Source organism: Nansenia antarctica, assembly GCF_963989245.1.
Source record: "Nansenia antarctica genome assembly, chromosome: 17".
Lineage (NCBI taxonomy): Eukaryota > Metazoa > Chordata > Actinopteri > Argentiniformes > Microstomatidae > Nansenia > Nansenia antarctica.
The window spans coordinates 17,520,079-17,532,130 of NC_137687.1; the positions used below are offsets into that span (position 1 = coordinate 17,520,079).

At 43.4% G+C, this 12,052-nt stretch overlaps 1 protein-coding gene across 1 annotated transcript in view; it reads right to left on the reverse strand.

Annotated features, from left to right (window-relative positions):
* Nucleotides 1–12,052, reverse strand: part of LOC308172457 (arf-GAP domain and FG repeat-containing protein 1-like) — a gene marked incomplete at its 5' end in the record, with an annotated part of 36,224 nt that overhangs the window by 12,079 nt on the left and 12,093 nt on the right. The window contains 3 exons of the mRNA XM_080547361.1: nucleotides 353–468; nucleotides 3,441–3,534; nucleotides 4,797–4,806. Of these exons, the coding sequence (XP_080403487.1) occupies nucleotides 353–468; nucleotides 3,441–3,534; nucleotides 4,797–4,806 (220 nt within the window). The remainder of the gene's footprint in view (nucleotides 1–352; nucleotides 469–3,440; nucleotides 3,535–4,796; nucleotides 4,807–12,052) is intronic.

Below are 12,052 nucleotides of genomic sequence, written 5' to 3' on the forward strand. Positions count from 1 at the left end.
GAGAGAGAGACACAGAGAAAGAGACAGAGACAGAGAGAGAGAGAGAGAGAGAGACAGAGAGAGAGAGAGAGACAGAGAGATCTTTATTTAGTCAGGATAGTGCACATAATGAACAGTCACTTATACAAAGTATGGTGACAGTAAATATGCTGGATTTAGCTGTGAGCTAATTTGCATCCGTAGTCTACATGTGAGTGTTGTAGTGATGCAAAGTGTCTCGCTTGAGGGTTGGACTGCAGTGAGCTGTTAAAGTATTCTCAGGAAAAGAGAGGGAGGGAGAGAACATTACAGAAGCTATTACTGGACAAGCATGGAGAATTCTTATTCCAGTCACCTGAGTGCAGTCACTTACCATCTCTTCTTCTCGTATTTCTCTTGAAGGAACTCTTTCACTTTCTGTGGTTCTTTAAAGTCGGGTATAGAGGCGGTTCTATCGTCGTACAGTCCCAGCCATATCTGTTTGCACACCTATAAGAGACAGGGGACGGGACAAAGGAATAAGAGACAGGTCAATTTGATGATGTCATTCAACTTCCCTACCCCTAACCATCTCCCCTAACCCTGCCACCCCCTCCCCCCCTGGACATTGCTGTGTTAATTGTTCCCTGTGCCTGTTCGTTAACTCTGTGTTCTATGTGCTCATGTTATCTGTTGCTTGTTGTTTCTGTGTTTTCAGTTTCCCCCATATTGTCAGCGTCTTTGAGCCCCGGAAAAGTGCCATATAAACACAATGAATTATTATTATTATTATTAACTTTAAAGTGAAAAAAAACTAAACATGAAAGACTTCAACACCTAGAGGCCAGGAGAGCATTAGAATGTGGCACTTTCTGGAACATTCCAGGGTTTCTTTGGACTTCTGAGATTGGGAGCAGCTACACCTCAGTGCTAAAAAGACATAGGGAAACACAGACACTGAACTGTCTCTTCAACCACTAATGCCTTCATGGCCGACATGAATACACCCAACAAAAAGTGCAGTATCATCAAGGATTAACACTCTAGTATACTCCAAGTTATTGCTGGTAAGCGGTGTATGTAATACAGCAAACATACAGTAGAAATGCAGCAGACATGCAGCAGAGATGCAGTAGAACTGCAGTGCCCTCTGACACACACATACCAAACAGCATCAACAAATCCCTTGGATTTGTACCACATAGATTTCTAGTTGCACATTAACTGACATTCAAAATACAATTTGGCAGAATCAAGTGTGTGTGTGTGTGTGTGTGTGTGTGTGTGTGTGTATATATATGTGTGTGTGTGTGTGTGTGTGTGTGTGTGTGTGTGTGCCAGAGAGAACTAAATAAATAACATTCCCATGTGAAAGGCATGAGAGCTGGAACGGTTAGCTCATCTCTGCCTCATGGCACCACACCATTCTCAGCAAACACATGAATCCTTTAAAGCAGGGGTCGGCAATAGGCGGCCCGTGGGCCATTGCTGGCCCGTCACCAATAATATTTGGCCCAGCAGATTATTTTGAGAATCCACTTATATTAAATATTTATTTTATTTTTTTTATTTTTTTTACAATATCGGACCGACAGTCCAACACCGCGCCTATAATGTCCGAATAGAGAATCTACCTCCACCTGAATAATGCGTATTGTACTTGTATCCATGTTGAGAGTGAATGACACAGGGACAGACAATCAGGAAGCGGGGTGCACCGAAGCGCACTGACGCTGAACCCCTCATAGTGAATCATAAGTAGGTGGACAAGGCGTGGTGCTGAAATAGCCAACATGCGGTGTGTGGTTTGAAAAAAATAACATCAGCTCATTAAATCATTCAAACGTAATGTTTACGTATGTGACTGCAACACACATATGAACAGTAACAAAGCAAATTCTGTTTAATTTTGTGAAAAACATTGACAACAAAATCAGCGCAAAGTGGTGGTAGGCCTATGCTCCTGAAACGACAGAGCAAACGCGCTATTAGGGATAATAAGTACAATGAGCCATTCATTCAAAATATACAAAATACAATTAGGTTATTAAATACAATAACGACAGGCTTGGTACTCACTTAATGTGAAAAGTGGCATCTCCCATCGGTCACTATTTGCTTGATATCTGGTGATATTGACGTCACTTTAATCCGCAGGCAGTTTATTTTTATTTTTATGCATCAATCGATTCCTCTCGTGCGTCTTTATCACATTCATTGACGAAAAGGACGACTTGTATAGAAAGGGAACATCGTGAGCACGGAAGATGTGAGTCTCACAACGGCTCTGCATTGATGAAACCAGGTAGGATGAACGTATAGTTCGCTGTCCATTCCTCTTTAAATGCCCTGTTTCCACCGTCAACTTTCCTCTTTAGACCTTTGGAGAGTGACATGATGTTTCTCTTGCTAGCAGGTTAACTGTTTAGCTAACTTCACCCGGCACGCAAACAACCAATCCAATAATAAATAATGTGACCTTGTCTGGGAGGAGGGGGGAATAATTCAGAATAAAACGATGTTAAATAATTATTAGAATAAGTTAGGCTGCGATACATCGTCAGTCCACATATTTATTATTCAAAACTATGGAAAAGGGTGAAACTACGTTTCAACGTTGTTGAGAATCACAACACAAACTTGCTAGTCAAGCCTAATACTGCAACGTAATGGATTGGACTGCTACCTAGTTAACTAGAACACTACTTTACATTGTTAGCAGGCTCACAAAACAAGCTGTGTTAGTTGACTAGCGATGTGTACATTTTTCGAAAGAAAAGTCAAAGCATTAGAACGTGTCACATTTTTTAACAATCAATTACTTAAATTAGCCTTTGATTATGTTCTGGCCCGCCATCTAGTGGCTCAAAAAAAATTTGGCCCGAGGCCAAACCTAATTGCCGACCCCTGCTTTAAAGGATTAAGAAAACCGAGGAATGCTAAAGAAAGGGACAAGGTGAGGCTGTGCATAGGCATATAGGATAGTTTAGAACAGTACTGATAGCATGGGCATATAGGATAGTTTAGAACAGTACTGATAGCATAGGCATATAGGATAGTTTAGAACAGTACTGATAGCATAGACATATAGGATAGTTTAGAACAGTACTGATAGCATGGGCATATAGGATAGTTTAGAACAGTACTGATAGCATAGGCATATAGGATAGTTTAGAACAGTACTGATAGCATGGGCATATAGGATAGTTTAGAACAGTACTGATAGCATAGGCATATAGGATAGTTTAGAACAGTACTGATAGCATAGGCATATAGGATAGTTTAGAACAGTACTGATAGCATAGGCATATAGGATAGTTTAGAACAGTACTGGTAGCATAGGCATATAGGATAGTTTAGAACTAAGAATGTGTCAAGGCAAGGATTCAGCACTCCTTGGACTGACAAGAAGGTATGTGTGAAAAGGGTGAACAGAGACCAGGCAGGTCCATCTAGAGAGGTGGGAGTGTGGCTATGCCTACCTCATTTCCATGTTTCTGTAGGAATTCGATTTCCTGTAGCGTGAAGGTTGTCATGGAGATGGACTTCACTCTGTGGGGTGGGTTGAGCCCTCGCCTGGCACCCCCCAAGAGAGATAAAGGGGTTAACTCAATTAGAAACACACAACACATACGGTCGGTACATTCAGGCAGTTCTTTTGTCACAACCATGCACCCCTCCCCCCCGCGCCCAACATTCCCAGAGGGACATAAGGCTTGAACTGAAACTGTCTGTTTTTCAACATGTGATAACCTACCATTATGTTCCTAATTAAAATGCCCAAAAGTTGCTGTGTTGAACTTTTTACTGCCAGCGAATGAAAATACCTGGACTTAGTTAGGAGAGAGCTAGCCAACTCTGTCCACCTACAGTAGCTAACATATAATATACAACTGTACAACAAAGGATAATATTTTCAAATAAAGAAACTACTAAAAGGTAATTTACGCTCTGTTTCAGAGCTAAGCCCATTTCTAATAGACAATACATATTTGAGAAATATAAATATTATCCCAAAAACTATCAGAAGTCAGTGACACACTATCCTCCCTAGACAAAATAGACCAATGATTTTGACACAGACCAAGATAAAATTAGACAAATATTCACCAACATTCACAGAACATTACACAATGCAAAACATTTTAATCGGATTCAATAGACTCTACACAGATTCCATTATACAAATAGAAGGCTGTTTTGAAAAGGGACTTGAATCGCCTTGAATTGCCTATGTGTCCATTTTGCCTAGCAGACACCCACGGTGTCTCATGCGTTCTGGCTGTGTCCGATTATCGAGAACTACTTTTAAAAAGCACCCAGGTGATCCAAGATCTACACCAAACGCAACATCTGATGCCACTCAACAAAATCCTTCAGCACAACCTTTGTATGGATTCTGATAGTAACAGAGATGGACCTGTATTGAAAAACAAAATTGGTGACATTATGAGAGATTTATACCATTGTCCCCTCCGGGGGGTGTGGCCTCCTTGGAGTGGACAGCACTTATATAGCGCCTTTATCCAAAGCGCTTTACAACGGCCTCTCATTCACCCATTCACACACACACATTCACACACCAATGGCGGCCAAGCTACCATGCAAGGCTCCGGCCCGCTCACTGGGTGCAATTTTGGGGTTCAGTGTCTTGCCCAAGGACACCTCGACATGTGGCCAGCCGGGGCTCGAACCGCCGATCTGCCAACCTTGCGATGATTAGATGCCGGTTCTACCTCCTGAACCACAGCCGCCCCAGTGACACTGTACTGTATCAGAGAAGATCCAGATATCCAACTTTCTTTTCAGACTGGGACACGTGCTGAGTAATGTGTCACCACAGCAGATCTAGGACAAGGACAGCAGAGTGTCACCAGGACTCCAAAGAGGAGGAGGAGGAGAGGAGGAGAGGAGGAGGAGGAGGAGGAGAGGAGAGGAGGAGGAGGAGGAGAGGAGGAGAGGAGGAGAGGAGGAGAGGAGCGAGAGAGCAAGCAGCGAGCAGTTCTACTCCTGGTTAATGAACCCAGGTTCCCCCGCCCACTGCAAGACTAGGAGAGCTCACTGAGCTTATAGAAATAAAAACCCCACGATAAGTATTAGATCTGGGAGTCGATATGTTCAAGCAAGGCTACGTCATCATGTGTCGGTTGGGCTCTGTGTCTGCAAAACAACCCTGCTTGCACTAGCGCAACGGGTGTTCGACTACGAAGGTCTGAAAGTGTATTCTTTAGAGTGTGTGGGGGTTCTCTTGCGGTGTGTGAGCGGTGTGTGAGCGATGTGTGTATGTGTGTGTGTGTGTTAGGAGGACTGTTTCCTGGCTCGATTTCCGCCCTTTCTGTGCAGGGCTCTGCTCCCCTGGGGTTGGGAAACAGCTTTTTCACAGACACAGGCAGAAACCTCTCATACTCATTCACATCCATCTCATACTATCATCCATGGCCTGTTCACGCCAACCCCCCCCTGATGTACAGGGATGAGGTAGAGCAGCTGAGCAAGCTGTGCAAGGTTAACAACCTGCTGCTGAACCAGTCAAAGACCCAGGAAATCATCGTGGACTTCAGGAGGAAAAAATCTGAGGTCCAGCCCCTGCTCATCGACGGGGAGAGCGTGGAGAGAGTCTCAACTAGGGCTGCACGATTTGGGGGAAAAAATCGAATTGCGATTATTTGGACAGATATTGCGATTGCGATTTAATTTGCGATTATTTATTTCTAAAGCCACCCAACAGACGTTTTTGTAAAGTGTGGCCATATCTCCGGCTAGGAAGGTCGTATCAACGTGCAGTTTGTTTGTACGTCTTCAGGGGACTGAGGAGAATTGGCTCCCTCCTCTAGCATCCCCACAGCCCGAGCTACGAGTGAAAGAACTAAACTTACATTCGGTTGCTTTAAAGTTGGGTTGCTTTAAAGTCAAGCTTCAGATTGAAACATGTGATGGAGCATTACTAACCTGACTCAGATGGTTTGTTTCACACAACCATCTAGGAAAGCTTCATTGGAAGCTGTTTGGAAAAGGGCAGGTACTTTCAAAAATACTTGGCAGGTGATTGGATGAATCTGTCTATCACCTTCTATCATGGGCTAATTTCAGAGAGCATTACCACATGATACCATCAACCTGTTAACTGCTCTAATTCTAATGCAAGGATGAGAACTTAAAAGATATGAATTGGAACAACATATGTATGTATGGGTTTTTTAAACAGCTGCCATTTTGTTTCTCTCAACAAGTGTAAAAAATAAATAAATAATCCAATATGAAAATAAAATAGGACCTTTCTACAAACAAGGTTATTTAATTATGGCAAAGGAGCAGCATCTAAATATTGCACATACTGCAATCAAGTGATAATAAAAATGTCCAGTAAAAAAGAATAGGTCCTTTCTGTAAACATTTAAATAGATAAAGCAGGAAAGTATACCGTTTGCCGGCAACTCTTCAACTCGTCGTCGTAATGTATGAAGTGCACGGTGAGACTGAGATACGGCTCGGTCGTCCTGCCCGACAGATCGGTTGTTGCATAGTACTCCACATTTTTCAGCTCCGTCTCAAGTATCTTCCTACATTCAGCGTACATTTCTGGGATGGCCGCATGATTAAAGTACGTGCGGGATGGAATCACATTATCTTTTATCCAGCGTTTGGATGAGTTTTTTAAACCCTTTTCATACGGCGTAACAGCCACAAACGACTCTAAAACTCTTGTTTGCTTAACGTTAGACTGGGCTACGGGACTTTCACTTAACTCTCCGTTTCTGACTGTACACTCGTCATAGAGCTGCCTGTGGTACGTTTTCAAGTGCTGATACAGGTTTGTGGCGTTGCCTCTGGATGTAGCGACTGTTCCACGACAGGTCGTGCGCAACACCTGCTTTTGTTGCACATCAGTCGTCCTAAACCCAAAATACTTACAACAGAAGTGCTGTTTTTCTTCGGGACTAAATCGTCCAACGTTGCTTCTGGTTCTGCTGAAGCCATTTATCCACCATGAATGTTGCTAGCTACCGAAACGTGGGCGTTTCACGTGCGATGTTGTTGTTGTGCGTGTGCGTTCATTGACATTGACGTTCATTGACGTTGACGTTCTTTGACGTTGACGTTCATTGACATTGACGTTCATTGACATTGACGTTGACGTTCATTGACGTTGAATCCGACGCGCTGTATGACGTATCCCAAATCGCAGGCAAATCGCAGGCTTTGCGATTAGCTAATCGCATCATTTCAAATCGCGATTTCGATTTAAAATCGATTAATCGTGCAGCCCTAGTCTCAACCCTCCGATTCCTGGGGGTGCACATACAGGATGACCTGTCCTGGAAGAACAACACAGCAGCCATCATCAAGAAGGCACAACAGCGGCTCTTCTTCCTGAGAGTCCTCAGGAAGGACCACAACAAGCAGGAGATACTGGTGGCCTTCTACCGCTGCGCAGTGAAGAGCATCCTCACCTACTGCATCTGCAACTGGTTCTCCAGCTGCACAGCCGCAGAGAGAAATGCGCTACAGAGAGTCGTGAGAACAGCCCAGAAGATCACCGGCGCCCCCCTCCCCTCTCTGGAAGAGCTGTACAACACACGCTGCCTCAGGAAGGCCTCCAAGATCTCCAGAGACCCATCCCACCCTGGGTACGAACACTTTGCCCGGCTGCCCTCGAAGAGGCGGTACAGGACCATGGCCGCAAGGACAAACAGACTGAAGCTCAGCTTCTACCCCAGGGCCATCCAGGCCCTGAACACAGCAAAGACCTAGGTTCTGGGCCCTGGACAGTCTGGACGGATTGATGGCAGCTGCTGGATTGAAAAATCAGGTGTAGTGCTGAGGCACAAATGTGTACATTTCAAGCCTGCAAACTGCGACACGTTAAATGAATGTGCAATAACACTATGTGCAATATGACAACCCTAGGGTACATAAGGTTGCAGAGAAATAGGAAATGTTAGAATAGGTATAGCATAGCATAGAGTACAGCACAGTGTTTTATCTGTACAGTATAGTATAGTGGATAGTGTACATAGCCTTTATTTATGTAAACCAGCTCCTTTCCCTTCTTGTTTTTTTTGTTTTTTTCTTCTTTCCTAGCACCAGGGGAGCCCCCCCTCCCAAATTTCGTTGTTTGGTACCTGTACTATATCAATGACAATAAAGACCATTCATTCATTCATTCATTCATTCATGTTGAAGGGAGTCCACATTCAGCTCACTTCAAATCAGTTAGAAGAATAACTATACATGCCATCGATTGGCATGCACAAACTTAGGCCTAAGTTTACCAGACACATGATTATCAGTGCAGTTATATCAACCAGGCTGTTTGGCTACACACACACACACACACACACAGACACACAGACACACTGACACACACACACTGACACACACACACACACAGACACACAGACACACACACACACACACACACACACACAGACACACAGACACACAGACACACAGACACACACACACACACACACACACACACACACACACACACAACACCTGGAAGCTCAATAGAAAAATGAGTCTCTAGAAGAACAGGTGAAACTGTATCTGAGCCATGTCACCTGAGCCTCCGAGTTATGGTAATTCGTTTCCTTGTTAGCTTTCCTCTAGCCACACAGAGGCACACACACATAAGCATACAGTACACGTGTGTGTCCGCACACACACAAACACACGATCAAACACACACATGATATAGGCTAGAGATATCAGACATTTGTGTGAGGAATTTGGGGACAGCATCTGAAATCATCTCATTGGTAATAATTGGGAAAAGCTATACAAGCCAAAGATGATGTAGCCTAAGACTAGACCGGGCTGCTAAATTATTCACTGCTCTTGCACAGTGAATAATTAAGCCGTACGCACTCTTTGAGTCCCACCCAACAGTCTTCCACCGGCAATATAACAGTCATCCAACCGTTGTCCCCGCCACATCCTGTCACAGATGAACGTCTGACACAGTGATGAGGACAGCTTTAGGAGCGTATCAAGATCCAAGTCGATTTATGTTAAAGACCAGACCAATACCTGGTGAGGATATACATGACGTAGCCTAATTGTGGCTAGGCTATTTGTTCAGAATGGACAGAATTTATTTAACCCTCCTAACAAACCCGGCTACTGTAGTTCATCATGTGAACATGTTGCGTGCGCTGGTTTGGTGTGAGTGGCGTATACATACACAGTGCCGTGAGTAAGTAACGGGACAGTGGAGCATTTCAGTGAAACAATTAGGTTAACTATGACGTTAAAGTAGAGATGCTCAGCTTTTATTCGAGGGTATTTGTGTACAACATTGGTTTCACCGTTTTCGAAATGACAACACTTTTTATACATAGTCCCCCTAATTCAGGGGATCAAAGTTACCGGGACAATTGGCTTGACGGGTGTTTCTGGTGAGTCAGATGTGTTCCATCACATCATGTGTGCAGCATAAGAGAGCTGTCCATGTCTAGTATTGATTCTAGACTTTGTGTTTGCCTTTGGAGTAACTCTGTTATTGCTGTCTGTCAACATGGGGAGTAGGGATGCTCCGATACTGATACCAGCACTCGTACCCAACGCTGCGCTCGTGTACTCGTACTCCGATACATCCGCTCCCGACACCACTACAACGGCAATGTAACATAACCTCTCTAGCAGGTAGGTAGAGGAGGAGGGGCGATGTCAGCAGTATGGAGTTATTTTAGGATAAGCGACGATGACGATGACAAAAGTAGAGCAACTGCACACTGTTCTCTGCTGGGTTCTGTATGTGTGACAGCAGCTGGTGAAAGCAGGAAGAAAGTCGGCGACCGACCAAAATGTTCAAACCTTTATTCTGAAAAATAAGAAAATAAATGTCAGCGTCGTTGAAAATCAATGACACACTCGCTAGTCGAGCCAAAATATTGCAATGTGATGCATTCGGTGAGTAACCAAACATAACAGTCATCCAACCGTTGTGTGTCCCTAACATTCTGTCACAGATGGATGTCTGACACAGGAACGAGGACAGGTTTAGGAGCATAATCGGTTGTTAAGTCTGACGTCACGCAAAAATTCCCCACACCAGAGTACTAAAGAGGTAGAATGACAACTCAATCGGTTTTTTTGACTGGGATCTATTCATACAACAAGGGACACAGCACTTTCCCGTTTTTCCCATATTGTCAGCGTCTTTGAGCCACGGAAAAGCGCTATACAAATATAATTAAATGTTGGACCCAGAAACACGTCACGACTTAACAACCAAATTGAGATCCAAGTCAAGTCATGTTAAAGACCAGACCAATACCTGTTGAATCAAGGATAGTAACTCTATGATTAAATAACAGTCTACACTGAACAAAATATAAATGAAACACTTTTCATGAGTTGAAAAGACCTACGATTTTTTCTATGTACACAAAAGGCCTATTTCTCTCAAATTGTGTTCACAAAAACGGCATATTTTAGAGTGGACTTTTTTTCGTTTATTATGTGTGTAGAAAAAGTCTTAGGTCTTTGATTTCAACTTGTGAAAAATTGGAGCAAAAAACCCAAAAGTGTTGCATTTATATTTCTGTTCAGTGTAGTAGCCAAATGGGTCATGTGGTAAAGTGCCATTCTTATATTATTTGGGAAGAACGCTGCAATGTATAAAACATGTTTTTTATTTAAAAATAATTAAACCAATATGTAGGCCTACACAAATACCATCAAATGCAAGTTGGGAATCTACATTTTAACCTCATAGTAACTATAACTATTTAAAATACAACGTTTTGGAGTATAGAGCCAAAAGAAGAAGAAAATGTTTCACTGTCCTATATTACTGACACAGGGCTGTGTGTGACTGCTCAGGGCCTGGGGGGGTGAAAGATCCAGTCACAGAGTGAACTAGGTCAGATACAGGGAGAGCTCCAGACACCTCCTCCAAGCGCAACACTTTAAGGGTGTGTTCTCACTAGAACATTTGCTTCACTTGGAATCGGAGTTTAGGATAAAATTCGCTTTGCTCTGCGTCGTTTGGAGCTGTGAGAACGCGTATTCGAAGTCGCTCCCGGAGCAAACAGCCGACGGATGCTCCGCTTCAAAAGGGTGGTTTCGCTCCGGTTAGAAACGACGCATCGAGGCTGTCCATAGGAAAACAACAGCGCATGCGTGTTGATCTGGATAAGAGCGGGACGAACGGGCAATTTTAAAATGTTCTGACTAATCAACTACCACATCTGTTGCTTCGATTGCGTATGTTACTTCGTTTACATAAAGGGCTGTGAGAACGCAAATCAGAGAAATAATTTATGCAACAATGTTGCAAACTCATCTACTTGCTCCGGGTCCTGATTCGGACTTTCATGTGAGAACATGACCTTAAACTTTCTTTTAATACTACAACCTCCCGACCCCTCAAAACTTACCAACAACTCCAGAACGTCCATTGTTTGACGTTAGAGTGTTTTCCGTTTAAAATCATTGAATTAGATCAATATCATGCTGATCAATGCACTGGTTGTGTTTAGTCAGCACTTAAGAATCATGAGAATATCAAAATGTTTTTTTTAAAGAGCTCCAAATTTTATATTATATAACGACAGACATAATTGGTGTAAATAAAATGAAAACAATTGTATTATTCATGATGATACCAGGCCTAAGACAGCATAGGCCTTTCAGGCACACACAGCCATAATGACATTTTAGACAGTGTCATGTTACAGCTTACACTTGACCTTTTAACCTAATTGGACTGACCTATATAGCGCCTTTATAACGGCTTCTCATTCACCCATTCACACACACATTCACACACCAATGGCAGCAAGCTGCCATGCAAGGCGCCGGCCGGCCGGCTCACTGAGAGCAATTTGGGGTTCAGTGTCTTGCCCAAGGACACTTCGACATGTGGCCAGCCAGGGCTCGAACCGCTGATCTGCCAACCTTGTGATCATTAGATGGCGGCTCTACCTCCTGAGACACAGCCGGCCCTTATATGTTGTGGATACTGCAGCTGTAACATGTCTCTGTGTTGTTAGCCTACGTGTTACTTACCGTACTACTACTCTTTTGCAAAGAAAGGTTGACTAACTAGGCCTACCACTTCCTGTTTTGACCACATTGCTGCTGA